The sequence below is a fragment of the Nothobranchius furzeri genome, chromosome 10, assembly GCF_043380555.1.
Source record: "Nothobranchius furzeri strain GRZ-AD chromosome 10, NfurGRZ-RIMD1, whole genome shotgun sequence".
NCBI lineage: Eukaryota > Metazoa > Chordata > Actinopteri > Cyprinodontiformes > Nothobranchiidae > Nothobranchius > Nothobranchius furzeri.
In genome coordinates, this window is record NC_091750.1 from 63,651,507 (window position 1) to 63,667,711 (window position 16,205).

At 41.2% G+C, this 16,205-nt stretch overlaps 2 protein-coding genes across 9 annotated transcripts in view; both read left to right on the forward strand.

The window, feature by feature from the left end:
- tiam1a (TIAM Rac1 associated GEF 1a) overlaps positions 1-6,844 on the forward strand; it is an 89,473-nt gene extending 82,629 nt beyond the window's left edge. For 2 of the 3 annotated variants that reach the window (XM_015961661.3, XM_054730868.2), the window contains 5 exons: positions 340-398; positions 1,888-1,984; positions 2,441-2,528; positions 2,717-2,889; positions 2,964-6,844. In XM_015961661.3, coding sequence (XP_015817147.3) covers positions 340-398; positions 1,888-1,984; positions 2,441-2,528; positions 2,717-2,889; positions 2,964-3,541 — 995 coding nt within the window. In that variant the 3' untranslated portion in view covers positions 3,542-6,844. The remainder of the gene's footprint in view (positions 1-339; positions 399-1,887; positions 1,985-2,440; positions 2,529-2,716; positions 2,890-2,963) is intronic. The other variant, XM_054730867.2, reaches the window with a different exon arrangement.
- Positions 6,845-10,485: 3,641 nt separating this feature from the next.
- The window catches only part of LOC107386956 (glutamate receptor ionotropic, kainate 1), a 68,076-nt gene continuing 62,356 nt past the window's right edge, over positions 10,486-16,205 (forward strand). For all 6 annotated transcript variants that reach the window (XM_015961662.3, XM_015961664.3, XM_015961663.3 and 3 more), the window contains exon 1: positions 10,486-11,134. In XM_015961662.3, coding sequence (XP_015817148.1) covers positions 10,993-11,134 — 142 coding nt within the window. In that variant the 5' untranslated portion in view covers positions 10,486-10,992. The remainder of the gene's footprint in view (positions 11,135-16,205) is intronic.

Consider the following 16,205-nt stretch of genomic DNA (forward strand, 5'->3'; position numbering starts at 1 on the left):
GCACGACAATTTAACTATATAATAAGTTTTATTTAACCACCCCGGAGCGGCTATTGCTATGCAGTAGCTTACTATCAACACCAATTCCTACTCATTCTAAAGAGCCTAAATGTAATAAAAAATACGGGTCACGTCTTTTAAAGCCATAAATAATGAATTGGAATGCTTTATTGGCTTGTTTTAGCCAGGTGACGTAAGTAGATGGTGCTGCTGCTTTGGTCTATTTTCAGCCCTGGCTTTATTTTTACTCCTGCGGCCATTGCACGTGATGTTTTTGTCGTAAATGACGTATTAAATTGTGAAAGCAGATCTTCATATCATCTGTTCTTTTTCTTCAAGTGTTCAGAACAGCTGTTGTATTTGTGTACAAAGGAAGCTCCAAGCACAGGAAGAAAATGGTGAGTTCCCTTATGTTTATCTAATATTAGTTTCAATGTTTGATAGTTTTGTTTACCTTATAAATCGATCACCGATATGTTTGTTTCTAAGAAAAAAAAAAACATGATTTTTCCATGTGAATAAAAACACTCAAGACCATGCTCCTCCACATCGAGAGGAGCCAGTTGAGGTGGCTCGGGCATCTAGTTAGGACGCCTCCCTGGTGAGGTTTTCCAGACACGTCCTACCAGGAGGAGAACTAAAGGGAGACCCAGGACATGCTGGAGGGACTATGTCTCTCACCTGGCCAGGGAACGCCTTGGGATTCCCCCGGAAAAGCTGGCCCAAGTACCTGGGGAGAGGGAAGTCTGGGCCTCTCGACTTAGGCTGCTCCCCCCACGACCCGACTCCGGATAAGCAGCTATCCGGTTAAGAAAATGGATGGCATAAAAATAATCTCCTGGGAATCTAGCATCAGTTAATTTTATTATCACTAGGGATGGGTACCTTTGACATTTGAATCGATCCGGTACTACTTCCCGGTACCTACGAATCGATACCGGTACTTAACGGTACCAATTTTTGATACTTTTGAGTGTTCAATATTTTTAATTCTCTTTTATAATTAAATATATATTTTTCTCAATATGTAACCATATTTGATAAATATCACGATAAATAACATTCATCTGTTTGTATTTTAACATCGTCCTTGTAGTTTTATAAGTTGATAATTAAACTAAAGCAAACATCTTTACTATGAACTAAATTTACTGTGTATCTTCATTCCTTTTGCCATCCTTTTTCAATTGATTTTTCCTACTGGCAAGTTAGAATTTCCAAGGAGAAACTGAATGCACCATTAGCTGATAACAACGGTGGCAATGGAAGCTAACATATCAAGCTAACGTTATCTTAAACAGTTTATTTAACTGCTGGAACAGATTTAAACGATGATGCCTCACACTTAGATCGTTGTCACTGGTTTCATCTTCACCCAATCACCCGTCACATTTAGTAAAGTGAAGTCAAACTTTAGAGCGCGTTCATGTTCTTCTAGTCGGAATTTCAGTATTCCGAGGAGAAAGCGAACGCTCCATTAGTGAAACGGAAGCTAACAAATCAAGCTAACATTATCTTAAACATTTTATTTACCTACCGGAGCTGCTCTATTTACAACTCGCTCGCAGCGACCGATGACATAACGCTCTTGCGCATGCGCAGCTGTCTAGGCAAGTTCTCGTTGTGAAGGATGGGTACCGAAACGAGGCACCGTTTCAAATGAAGTGAATCGGTGCTCGGTCGGTACTGTGGAATTCGGTCGGTACCTTAAAAACTACCGAATTCGATACCCATCCCTAATTATCACAGAGTTAATAATAATAATTATTATCATTCATTCTTGTTTTGGTGTTGCTGCTCGCTTGTGCTCCCTGCTGGTGCAGTAAAGAACAGCAGCTTTTCTTTTATTTAAGTATAATTTCTTTTTTCCTCTGTTTTTGTTTTCAGGGTGGATCTCACCGAGCGTCTGTGAATGACGAGAGGGATCCTTTCCCGTTTCGTCACATGATCTCAACAGAATCTCTGCAAATTCGTTCTTTACCCAGTAGGTTCCCTACGGCTCAGCATAAATAAAAACTTTATTTTTAAGTATAATTAACACATTAACAAAATAATCTGTTTAAAATGTCATCAGAGAACTTACTATACAACACAGGTTGCATTAATTGTGTGGTAAAGACAGATTTTGACATTTGGTCGAAGAAAAGTGGAAGATTTTGTGTTCTTTTGAACTTTTCTGAGAATTTATGCAATTAGTCACAATTTCTGTTACATTGATTTACCTTTTAACCTCTCAAATAGTGGCTCCAGAGCAGAGTTTTGCTCAAATTCCTTTCAATCTAACATAAAAACATCACTTCAGAGGGCAAAAAGGACCTTTATCCTGAGCTGATCCCAAAAATCAGTACTTTATGTTAAGCCAGAGTTTTCGAGATTGATAATTTATCACTAAAAATTAAATAATTGAACTAATCATGCTTCTCTTGGCTGATTCTCTTAGACTCTGAAGCATCAGCAGTTTGTGAAATAGTCCACATCAGGTCTGAATCTGAAGGAAGACCAGAGAGAAGCTTCCAGTTGTGCTGCAGGTATTTTAATTTTCAAAAACTGTTTATATTTTATTTTATTTCTCGGGTTATAAAATCTAATTAATTAATAACAGATATTATTTTACAAGAATTTCCTTTTGGTTTTATTGTAAAATGAGATTATTATTATTGTTGTTGTTGTGATTGTTGTTGTTATTATTATTATTATTGTTGTTGTTATTCGGCAGCTCTCCAGACAGCAAGAAGGACTTGCTGAAAGCCGTCCACTCCATCCTCCGGGAGAAGCAACGGCGCCAGCTTCTGAAGACGGAGTCTCTTCCTCCCAACCATCAGTACGTCCCGTTTGGTGGCAAACGCCTGAGCGCCCTTAAAGGTGCGCAGCCCTCCATGAGCAGAGCAGGTAACGGTTCATCCTCCAGGAATTTTCTGCTGATTTAATATTTCATTCATGAACATTTGTTTAACTTTGTTCAGCAACCGCTCCGTCCCGAACCCTGGCTCGAAGGAAACTGGTGAGGAATCTCATCACAATCGACACAAACTTGGATTTCCATGGCAACAACAACAACTCCAACGATTCCAACCCCGCGCATCCCTCGTCACATCCTTCCTCCAACTCACCGCTCTCCCATCGCAGACCCCGCCTGTCCCATAAACCCCAAGAGGAGGACACGGACCGCTGGGTGGAGGAGCAGTTCAACCTGGGCTGCTTCGAAGACCAAACTGAAGGCGTTGACATGAAGCAGGTGAAGGAGACTGACATCTTGAGTGATGACGATGAATACTGTAAATCTGTTCGAACTGCGACAGCAGAACTAGGAAACCTGGAGGCGGAGCTGGAAGGCCTCAGTTTGCAAGTCAGCCTGAATGGAGAGGCGGAGCTAAGTGAGAAGCGGGACTGCCACATGTCTGGACCGCGCCGCGTGACTTCAGGGGTCAAACTGGCGCCTTTGAAGCAGTGTGCTGTGGAGGGGGTCACAGACACAGACCAGGACGCAATCTGGGTACGACGGGACGACTTTAGTAACAGGTGCAACGGCGACGTCTTCTGATGGGACGTCGTAGAAGTCAGGATTAGTGATGTAACGTTCACGAACAAATCAAATCTTTTGAACGGGTTTTCAAAGTGAATGATGAGAGCAGAGTCCCTGTAGAGAGCTGTTCATCTTGCCTTCCGGTAACAAACCTCCCCGGAAGTCCGTAAAGAGCACCCGCTCAAACCCCACCCACCGCTGTGACGGACGTTGGAAGAACCCCAACCAACCCCGTGCGCCCTCACAAACATGGCAGGAACACGTTGCTCTTAATTTATGTAGAGAAAACAGCGCTACATGAGCACATGAGTGAATAAGCATGTGTGTTTATATTATGCCGACATGGAAAACTACTGACAAACACACACACACACACACACACACACACACACACACACACACACACACACACACACACACACACACACACACACACACACACCTATTTATGCTTCTCTGTCAGCAAGTTTGTGCTCACGTGTAACAACAGAGATGTTTTCCTTTTATACTTCTCAGCGTTGTGAAGCAACTCTCTGCCAGGACAGCAGAGGGCGTAGCGCTTTTCTGGGGAATCCTGCCATCAATGCAGTCATGTCTCTAGTGGTTTATATCCAAAGACCTGTAAACGTAGGCTCCTTGTGAATTTGTGCAGCCTATTGGAGCTTCCGTAGTGGCCAGCCACCATCTTAGATGGGTCTCCATTCACCCCCAGTGCATTCATTTCTACTGAAGAAGGCGGTTGCTTACCTAACTAAAAAACATATTTCATTATGCTTTTTCACAAAATCAGACACAAGGTATGGCATGATACTTAAAATATAATTAAACAAAATAAATTAAAGTAAATTAAAATAGAAAATCCCATCAGGTAGGCTAGAAAAATTCTGTTTTCAACAGTACGCCAGTTGTAGTAATCGTAGGCTGCACAAAAACAGGCATCTCTGTTCAGACTTTGGAGAGTGAGGAAACCTATCCAATGTGATGGCGGCACTGTTATGCTCTCCAGCCCCCCATGGGGCGTCTACGGCCCAATCTCGATATTCGCACTGTTCCCCGCGGTCTTCAGCAAAGTGCACTTGTAGAAAGTGGGCTGTAGGGTTCGAGTGTGTGCAAATAATTGCCGATTGAGACAGGGAGCATTGCGTCATCGATCGCAACGCATGCCGGGATGCTAGTTGCTGTGAAACGTTTTTCAAAAACCTTCATTAACAAATTTCAAACAAACAACAAAGCAATCATTTGAAATTAATGTAACGTCATTGCTGCTTTGTCGAAAACATTCAGAGCATCAATTAATCATCCTAAAATGAATTAATTTGATTAGAAAATACAAATTTTCAGAAAAGAAACTTGAGCTATTTCTCCCGCAGCAATGACTTGTGGGTAATACCATGGACGTAATTTTGGGGGGGGACAGGGGGACATGTCTCCCCCACTTTTTCCAAAGTCAAGTTTTGACCCCTGCACTTTTTACCATCCAAAAACAATATTACGCTATATTAAATTGATACTGGTTGAGCTCTGGGACCAAGCAGAAAACAACCGTTTGTGTTGAAGCCGGTTTTCCATTAGAGCATACTGTAAAGACCCCCCCCCCCCCCCCCCCCCCGTGTCCCCCCCACTTCTAAAGTGAAAATTGCGTCCATGGGTAATACCCTTGCCAGAGGTCCGCATCGCTGCGGACTTGGGGGATGTGCAGATTAAGGGTGCGACAGGGGTGTGGTCAAATTCCGCACTTGAGAATCGGGACAGCATACGCACTCGCACCCCTGGCCGGGAACGCGCAGTTGAAGGGTGCGAGGGTGCAAGTGCGAGTATTGAGACTGGGCCTATGTATTCATATATCCACATTATAACCCTTGAGCTTTTGCAGGAAAAATGCGACAGACTTCCGGTCTGTTTGTTTACATTGAGACGATGCGATCCCTTTGCGCTAATCTTCTTTTTATGAGCTTGTAGAGACGGAAACATGTGTGAACTCCAGCTGTCACAGCTCAAATTGGACATTGTTACACTCCTTCTGTACTAACAAGTTGGGAGGATGATCTTAAAATCTGGCCAAAGCTAATGCACAGTAGCATTTTTAGCTACTTCCTGAACTCAACCGCATCAGACAGCGATGCAGTCAACACTCCTCCGTGCAGTCGCTGCTTCTATACTCACATTTCCTGACACAGTGAAACATTTTCTCCAGTCACAGATGTATAAAAGTTTTATATCGTCAGGCTTTTTCCGTGAGACCTTCTTCAAGAAACTTGGGCTCTGTTCCACCCGTCCTTGCGAGCCTGGTGGAGAGCTCTTACAACAATGAATGCCGGTGTTCCGTGTCTTCGCACCGACGCAGACACGGAAGTATAAACTAGGCTTTAGTCAGCGACTTTCTGGCCAAAAAACACTTTCTAACACGGGATTGTGTTCTATTTTTCTGACTCGGCTGTTTTGTAATTGAACACTTAAAGGGCTGTGTGTGTGTGTGTGTGTGTGTGTGTGTGTGTGTGTGTGTGTGTGTGTGTGTGTGTGTGTGTGTGTGTGTGTGTTACGGACCACCTCCTTAACAACTGCTTTGTATGAAACTGGTGAAATCCAACCAGCTTTAATGTGCTTTTTACTGTTTTCTTTAACATCAGCTGCACCTCGGGGATAATGTCTTGTACATAAATACTTTGAAGCTCACATCATCTCTTATCATATCCTTATGAAAGAAAAAAGTTAATTTAATATAGCCTTTAAAATAATTACTGTAATTTTATTGTTTACACTATATTGAACTGCCCGGCGTTACAAACTTCTGTTGTGTGTTTTGGTGCCAGAAAAGAGCTCCTTTGTCACAAAAGTCTTTTTTTTTTAATGTTTGGTAGTTTCTTTTTAATATCATGAAAACACTGGAATCCAGTTTTCTCAAAAAATTTCCCCATCATTCCCATAATATTAACTCCGTGCCGTTTACTCGAGTTTTCTCAGTTTTAACTAGAGTTAGTCATCTTAAACTAGATGATTCCACTTCCCATTCCTGTGTTTTGCTTTTCTCCACTAGGAGGCGCTGTTTCACCCAGCTGAACACAGCAGGCGTGCACCTTAAAGGATGAAATAAACACTGAGCTACTCAGTGGGTGGAGCCTGTATTGTTCGTAAACTCTTTATGATGCTGTTTACTGACATCCGATGAGGACTTGACTGTGAGGTACAATCACCTGGCCTTGGAGGCAAACCCTGTGAAAATCTCTTCCACTCTAATCTTTGTACTTTTTAAAGAGAAGTTGTTTGTACTTAGAAGCTGTGGAAAATATTGTTTTTACGTTGAAATAAATTTTCTCAATAAAACATTTGAGTTCCTTTTTATTTCTCAAAACATTTTTCTGAATTTGGCACTTTTATAAAAAGTTATAATGTATGGCAATTTTGCTTGCCCTACGGGCAGATTCTTTCTACAAAATGACAAATTATACATGTTTGTGGTCCTCAGATCTACATTGAGGATACTCTTGAATAGGCTTGCATGATTATCTGAGTTAATTAATTACACAGATCCTTAGAAAGATCCACCATGATTGTCAGGAGAAATTAGTAAATTATTACATTTGAGCTGGAAACGGGCCCCTTTTTGTTCTGATTAATTTCTCTGACCTGCTGATAACAATTTTGACTGATTTCAATTATTAATATCTAAATATTATAATTAAAAGAGTAGTTTTTTAAAAATTGTGCAAAACCTTGACAACATATAAAACTGCAGTTGGAAGAGCCGTTTTGCAGGTGTGTGTGATCTGGAACAATGAATGGATGGACAATTGCTCACTTCACTACAAGTCCCATTCCTGTTCTTGCTTCTTCTCCACCAAGAGGCGCTGTTTCACCATCACCCACAGGAGGTGTGGACATTTGAAAATAAACTAAACACTTAACACTAAAATGTGAAAGAGGAAGCTGAACTACTGAGTGGAAGGAGCCTGTACTGTTCCTAAACTTCACCACAATTACCTGGCCCTGGAGGCCACTCTAATCTTTGTACTTTTTAAAGAGAAGTTGTTTGTACTTACTTATTTATCATCTTGCTCTTTTCAAAATGTATAATGAATTACATGGTATGCTGCATAATGTTTCTACAAAAAATGACAAATGAGCATGTTTTTGGACAATACTCGGGAAAAGGCTGATAAAGTTAGATGTTTGGTTGTTCTGAAGAGTTTCTGTGCAAAAGTTGTTACCATCTAATCTTAGATGTTGGATTTTACTTCTTCAGCATTCTCTGTTCAGAAAAACAACTTCACATCCTTTAGGACCAAAAGAAGGAGCAATGATCAAAAAATCATAGTTTTTGCAGATTTATTTTAAAGGAGACATATTACATTTTTCTCAAGTTATAACAGTTCTATGGTCGATACGAAACATGATGAAGAAGTTCTTTGCAGAAAATCTCTTCCTCATGAAGCAATTTCAGCTGTTTCATGGTTTACCCCAGGTTTCCACTGTCACACCCTGTCCTGTCTCCCCATTTGGTTCAGCCTGCGTCTCTGTTAATTGCTCCCACCTGCCTCTCGTTTTCCAATCACCCAAGCTCCCAGCCCTCTTGTATTTAAACCCCTTCAGTTCTGTGTCTCTTTGTGGATCATTGTTTCATTATCCAGCGTGTGTTCACTATTAAAGACTCCAAACTCATTCTGGTTTGTCTGCCTGCCTGCTTCCCTCACCCGTGTGTGGATCCTTGTATCTGCCTCACTCACCGGCACGCGCTGACATCCACTAGACTTGAAAGCATTGCGAAACAGCTACCGAACATACTTCGTGGGAATTAGCTGCTTTTAACCTGGATGTGTTTCTTTCCATCAGCAGCAAAGAGTAACATTTTAAACACATCCCAGAAGTGTAGGGACGATGTCATTATGCTTTGAGAGTTTACTTTTTTGTGCTACACTTCCAAAACATGTTAAATTACACAATTTAGATCGGGCCAGACAGGAAGTCAGACACAAAAGCAGGTTAAACCATCCGCAAGCAATCAAAATAAAAGTCACGTGCAGATAAACACATGACATTTCCTGTGAAACCTCTCTAGTCGATGCAACCACCACAGAAAATAAACCACAGACCTTTTGTCTTTCTACTTGCTTATTTTTGTGTGGAATTCTGAAATCTCTCATGGTGTTCAAATTCTCCCGATTTTGTGACTTGGTTGGATCAGCGGTGTGGAATGCTTTGCCTCCCGTTTTGCGGCAGAATTGCACTCAGTTGTAAGGGAACTCTCTGGAAAGCCGAGGTCAGGCTCTGAATGGCCCAGGTTAAAATCCCGGACAAGCCCCCACTTTCTCACAACCTGGCTCAAAGCCATGACAAACAGGGGGGAGTGTAAAAGGGTATATATTTAACAAAAACAAACAAGGCAAAAATGTCCTGCACCAGATGTTTGTGTGTAGGGAAGAGAGGCTCTCTCCATCAGACTTCCGGTAAAGTTGATTTTAGGCACAGGTGTCCTCAATCATCCTCAGACGATCCTGCCCAAGGTGCAAACATCAGGAGTGGAAAAGCAGGTTGTCACAACATTTTCAGTACATTCCAGAATGATTCGTTTCAGGGCTTTGCCATTTAAAGATAGCTAGCTGTAGCTAGCCATAACCACCCCTCCCTCACCCAGGCTTAACATAAGCTAAGACGCTTTGATATTTGGAGGGGGGCAACTTGCTCTTGCACATGAAAGGTGGTTCAACACCAATTTTTCTGTTTGTGACATCACAAACAGGGACATTTTGAAATGGCTTGTTTTGGGCACATAATTCTTAAAACCAAACACTGACAGAAAACTTATTGACAGAGGCAGTTGAATCCCAATTTAGCAGCACAAAAGGATGCAAAAAGTGCATCAAAGGTTCCATTCATACATTTATTATTTATATGGGATGAAGTGCTTCCTGTGCATACTGGGAATACTTTGAATTATCTAACTTTTCTTTGCTATACATTTAACATTAAACTGATGGTGATGTAAAGATTTATGAAAAAGCAGCATAGTGTGAAATGTTGGCACTAGTCATTTTCTGAGAGAATATTTAGCATTTCTACAAAAGCGCACCTCAAAGCAACTTCTTTTGAATTTACGGCTATTTCTGAATTTCCATAGCTTCACATGAATAGAATAGAATAGAATAGAATAGAATAGAATATACTTTATTGTAATTGCTCATGGCAATTAAATTACAGATGGTCTGCCATCAACAGTGCACAAGACAACAAATAACAATAAATATCAAAACCATAGAGGACTAAAACAATTTAAAAACATTTAGCAAACACCAGTGCAGTGCAACCAGTGATTCAGATCTGCTAAAACAACAAATTAAAAGGATTTAAAACAGATTAGTCCACATTACTGATGGGGATGTGGGGGGGTTGAATTGTGCTGTTGTGTTGAATGTTCTGATGGCCCAAGGGAAGAAGCTGTTGGAAAGTCTGGTGGTATGTGATTTAACTGACCTGAAGTGGCGCCCTGAGGGCAACAGGTCAAACAGGCAGTGGGCAGGGTGGGTGGGGTCACGAAGGATAGCAGCGGTTCTCTTCAGGCAGCAGGTTCTGGAGATGGCCTCAAGGGATGGCAGGGTGCTGCCAATAATCCTCTGGACAGTGTTTATTGTCAGGGATTCACTGACTAATAAAGTCACAAATCAATACAAGATGCAGAGGAGTCATCATTCTCTCAAGTGCTATTAAGCAAACCACTATTACAGTGTTTACTGTTTTAAATTAGATGGTTTCTAGAGCATTTGAATTGGATGTAAATTCATCCCATGATCCAGTTTGATAAAAAATAAATAAATAAATAAAACAGAAGCTGTGAGAGTTAGTACCGTGGCATGCATTTGACCTGAAGATTATTCTCTGCTCATTAGCACCAGTGCAGAGAAATTCTGCCAATCCATCTGCTCCCTAATCCAAAACGACTGAAGTCAGTTTGAACCCACAGGTAGTTTCAAAATAAAAGTTGCTATTTTCACTTTGATAACCACAACAATGAATTAGCAAACATAATTGTTTGATTAACGAAATTTAAAAAATGTGTTACAGAATTCAGAAGAAGCATATTATGGTATTACTATTTCAAAACCAAACCGTGAATTGTGAAGCTAAACGTAATAAGAAGAAAAATGTCGCTAATATTTGTTGCTTAAAAACTTGTCTTATTTTGAAAATGTACAGGAAGTTGAATTCTGCTGCGCCTCTCAGCTACCCGAACGCTGCTTTGGTCTTGTGGAGGCGCACGGGCTGTTGGACGCGGTTTAAACGCTGGCACTTTTTCCTCTAGAACTTTTGACCTAATTTTAACTTTTGCATGTTGGATCCGGTCCCCCGTGTGTTTCCAGAAATAATCTCTGGTGTATTTTGAACATCGGAGTGTTGATCGAGCAGTTGGGAATAAATAAATAAAAGAACACCTTGCATTGCGCGCTGGAACATGGCTCATCGGTGGAGTTTCCGCTCGGATGGAGGCTGTTTCAGTCTGGTGTGGTCCCAGTATTCCCACTGAGCTCGGCTGGGAAACTATGGAGCAAAGAAACAGACTTTTCTGCTACATTGTCTTCGCGGCGGAGCTCTATCTGGGCTCGACCCAGGTCCTCAGGATCGGTAAGCGCAACAGCTGTTTACGCAAGGTGCCGTTCGTCCTGGTCACCCTGCAATGACCCAGAACCAGTCTGTCTTATTTTCTGTTAGAAGCTGGCTGCATCATTTAATCTCTGTCATAATCTTTGGCAAAATGTTTGTCATCATTTCTATTTATTGTAGATTTACATTCCTCACAGTTAAATTGAGCCATTTAGCCAGTTTCTTTCCCCGGAAGCAAAATATCCCTTACCCAACGTTTAAATTTTCTAACGTTAAAGTCATTAGAGCACAAAAAAATGCACTTAGAAAGCTTCCTTTAGAAATATTATATAATATTTCATAAGTCCCAATTTTTTTACATGAATTTCATCCTTGGCTTCAGCCCTAACAAAATATAATAAAATATGTGTGTGTTTCTCAGATTTAACCCCTTCATTGCCAGGTTTATTAGCAAAACCCGAAGTTTGAAAACTGTACAAAAAATGAAAAAATCAAATCATTTTTTGTGTGTTATGTCCAGATTAACTTTTTTGTGGGTAAGTTGTCACAGCCTTGGAGTGTCACAAATAGGCATAAAAATATTTTTTGCTCACTTTGTAGTTTTTGTGTAATGTCACATTTTCTAAAATACTCACGTTAAAGTCATTAGAGCACAAAAAAATGCACTTAGAAAGCTTCCCATAGAAATATTATATAATATTTCATAAGTCCCAATTTTTTTACATGAATTTCATCCTTGGCTTCAGCCCTAACAAACTATAATAAAATATGTGTGTGTTTCTCAGATTTAACCCCTTCATTGCTAGGTTTATTAGCAAAACCCAAAGTTTGAAAACTGTACAAAAAATGAAAAAATCAAATCATTTTTTGTGTGTTATGTCCAGATTACCTTTTTTGTGGGTAAGTTGTCACAGCCTTGGAGTGTCACAAATAGGCATAAAAATATTTTTTGTTCACTTTGTAGTTTTTGTGTAATGTCATATTTTCTAAAATACTCACGTTAAAGTCATTAGAGCACAAAAAAATGCACTTAGAAAGCTTCCCATAGAAATATTATATAATATTTCATAAGTCCCAATTTTTTTACATGAATTTCATCCTTGGCTTCAGCCCTAACAAACTATAATAAAATATGTGTGTGTTTCTCAGATTTAACCCCTTTATTGCTAGGTTTATTAGCAAAACCCGAAGTTTGAAAACTGTACAAAAAATGAAAAAATCAAATCATTTTTTGTGTGTTATGTCCAGATGACCTTTTTTGTGGGTAAGTTGTCACAGCCTTGGAGTGTCACAAATAGGCATAAAAATATTTTTTGCTCACTTTGTAGTTTTTGTGTAATGTCATATTTTCTAAAATACTCACGTTAAAGTCATTAGAGCACAAAAAAATGCACTTACAAAGATGACCAGTTGAACACTTTATTAAAGCACACGAACAAAGAAAAAGTGTGTGTGTGTGTGTGTGTGTGTGTGTGTGTGTGTGTGTGTGTGTGTGTGTGTGTGTGTGTGTGTGTGTGTGAGAGAGAGAGAGAGAGAGAGAGAGAGAAAGAGAGAGAAACACAGAGGGGAGTGAGCTAACAGCTGCAGGCTGAGCACACAACTGTTGAGTGCTCCTTGCACACAGCCTGTCCACATGCATGGCAAAAGCGTGCATGCACGCTCCTCTTCCCTCTGCAAAGGTGGCATCTTTTCTTTGTCTGCTCCTGGGCTGGACCTGGCTCCACTTTGCTGGACCGCGGCAAGCGAGTGCGCCTCGCCTGGGCTGGTCTCACCATGGAGGTCCCAAGCTCCTGCAAGAACAGCCTTCGACGGATGCTCCTCTTCTGTTGGTTCCAGGCCGGTTCCACAGACAGCCACAGGACCAGGGCATTGTAGGCGCTCACATCTAACATGTTGCAGAAGAGCGACATGGGCCAACGTCTGGTCTTGCGGCGGCAGCTGTATGTTGCAACAAGCTGGAATAAAAATAAATGAATAAATAAATTACATATGCAATTAGGTTGGTGAATTATAATAAAACAAAATAAAATAAATAAATTACCTTGTCCAAGTTGTCAACTGCCCCTTTGCAGCGGTTGTAATCGATGATTACGGTCGGCTTCTGCTGCGGTCCCTCCTGGATCTGAACCTGATGGTGTTTGGTGCTGAGGAGCAGAACGTTCCGCCGGCGCTTTGGAATGTAGCTCACCGCGGTGGCGGTGGAGGTGAAGCCGAACAGGGAGGACAGAACCGCTCTGCTTTTCATCTGGAGCAGCTGTGGGGGCAACTCTGGCTTGTTGCGCCTAACTGTTCCCACAAGACAGATTTTTTTTTTAGCAGCTCCTCTCCAAGAACCAGCGAGGTGAAAAAATTGTCCGTGGTGACAGTGCGGCCGCTCAGACCCTCCGTGAGTTCCAGTACCACCCGCTTCCCTTGCCCCCTTTCTGCCGGGGCGTCTCGAGTCGTCTTGCCCAGATAGGGAATAATCCCCCAGGCATAAGAAGTGGCCACATCGCACACCACCCACAGCTTGATGCCATATTTTGCCGGTTTTGAGGGCATGTACTGCTTGAAGTTGCAGCGACCTCTGAATCCGACGAGCTGTTCATCAACGCAGACATCTTCACCGGGGTTGTAGGCGAGAGGGAGCCGGGCCGCCCAGAGGTCCCACACTTCCCGCAGGGGAGCGAGCTTGTCCTGCTGCACCAACCGGCGGGCTGCCCTGGTCAAGCGGTCATCAAAGCGCAATGTTGCAGTCAGCATGTGGAACCTTCCAAAACTCATCGTGGCTCTGAATATCGGCCTCCCCGTTTCCTCCCCCCAGAGGCTGGCAGATGATTCCCCACGGGAACGGTGCACACCAGCGAGGATGAGCAACCCAAACAATGCCCGGAGTTCCACGCGGTGTCCAATCGTCATATTTTCTTCTTCCCTCTATATTGGTGTATTTTATTATTACATCTAGGATTGTTGTAGTTAAAAAAAATCGAAGCTGTCCTCAATAGTTTGGATGTAGCTGACAGCGAGGCGGGTGATCCCACAATGGCGGACGTCTGGAGCCCGAAAGGGGATCCTGGTGTCGGGTGTCGGGGACCAGGCGATCCCGCTCTTTGATTGCCACAAAGGATGGTCCCATCTCTCCTCTGCAGCAACCACCTCCTCATCTGAACCTTCTTCCATTTCTTCCCCTGAATCAGGCCCTGGGGTAAAGGCCTGATCTTCAGCCTCTTCATCCGAACAAGAGCTGTCATCCGTGGATGAGGATGAGGCTGACTCTCCCTCTTCCTCAAGCTGCTGAAACACCTCCAGGGCTTCATTCACATTGAATCTTCTTCTCATGGTTGCGGTTCAAAGAAATGAATCCTGATCTGAGTCTCATATATGTACTTTTAGTCAATTGGTGCACCTGTGTAAGCTGCCCCTACTGAATGTAAACAAAATTCGATTCTGCAGGAATTTGTTTTGAAAAACAAATGTATGCCTTTGAAGTTTTTCAGCCTTCATCTTAGCTTTCATCCATGCAAATGCTTTGTACTTATTGAAATAACATTTTGCAAAAGTAAAATTGTGAATGAGTATCTGAAATTTAGCAGAAAATCCTTTGATTTTTGATATATAGCATGCCTTTGATGAATATTCATGAAGTCAACAGAGTGTGAGAACCTGTGCCCCCCCCCTACACTCCCATGGCCCACACCTGCTCAACCACTCCAGATAATGATCACAGATCTGTCCTTTGAAGATCTGTAAAGTGCTTTGATACCTACATACACGCATGCCTGAACAATCACACACAAAGGAACACATATCAAAATGCTATTTTGCAGAATAAGCTAATTTTGTACATTCAGTCAGGCTTATTTTTTGAAAGAACACTGAAAAAGCACAATTACCAAAAATTCAGAACACACACATGCAAACTATTGTATGGCATCTCTAAATAACACACAAACCATTTTTTTGCAAAATATGTATTATAATGGGCAGTCAGAGGTAAAGAAATACAGCTAGATCATTCAGTTTAAATGCTGGGTCAGCCATTGCCCTGCTATATATGGAGAAAGTATGCCATGTAGTGAAAAACAGTAAAAACTGCTTTTTACATTTGTGATGAGACTGTAAACACGGGCACAATCATAATTTTTTAAAATTATGCCAATATTTATGCTAATTAAAAATATATGATTTACATGAAAGTCAATGGCACAAAAAAATGCTTCAATGTGCTTAACTGTACAAAATGATTTCCACGTTTTAATAAAGTAGGTTGAATATTTTTTCAAACTTTTTTTTGTAATTCCTTCCAAAATACACATCCTCCATAAAAATTAGATAAATTGCATTAACATAGCCAAAGTTATTCACAAAAATACACGTGTCAGCACAAAAAAATGCTCTAATGTGAGGTAAGGGATATTAGATATTAGGGGTTTCCATTTGAATCAAACAGTAAGATAGAGTTCAGATGTGACCCCAGTGATGCAAGTTGAAGAAAAAAGGAAAACAAATGTTCAGTTGCAAACTTCAGTCATTGCTTCAGATGTTCCAAAACAGTATTATGGAAAGCAGTTTATCCCTTTAATTATCTTGTCGTCATCATAAGTTGGTGAGCTTCATACTAAAGGACACGTTTGTCCTGCTTAACAAAACAAAAGTTCACTGATGTTTATCAAGTTGAAATCACACATTAGACAGCCATGGCCACTATCATGTGTGAAAACGGTTGCTTTTGCAATTTACCTAACAGCATTTTTAATTTTTGGCACCATAATTCAACACGCTTAGAAACAACGATGAAGCCAAACACATCTCTGAGTAGAAAACTTGAAGAAAAATAGGAATTATGTGTACTTACTCCATTTTCTTCACATCTCAGACCCAGACATGTGTCAGTTTAATACCGATTTCATCTTTCTGCAGATTAGCGCAAGTCTCTGGGTGGTCAGAAGTAAAGGTCACATGACAACATTTTTACCAAAATGCCAAACACAAAGGGATTGTCCAAAAGCTGCAATTATATATATATATTACTAGAGAACCTCATATTTTTCATGTGTTGGATCTTGTTGTGGCTTGAACAAAGATTTGTTCATTGGTGATGATGTCCAGCTGC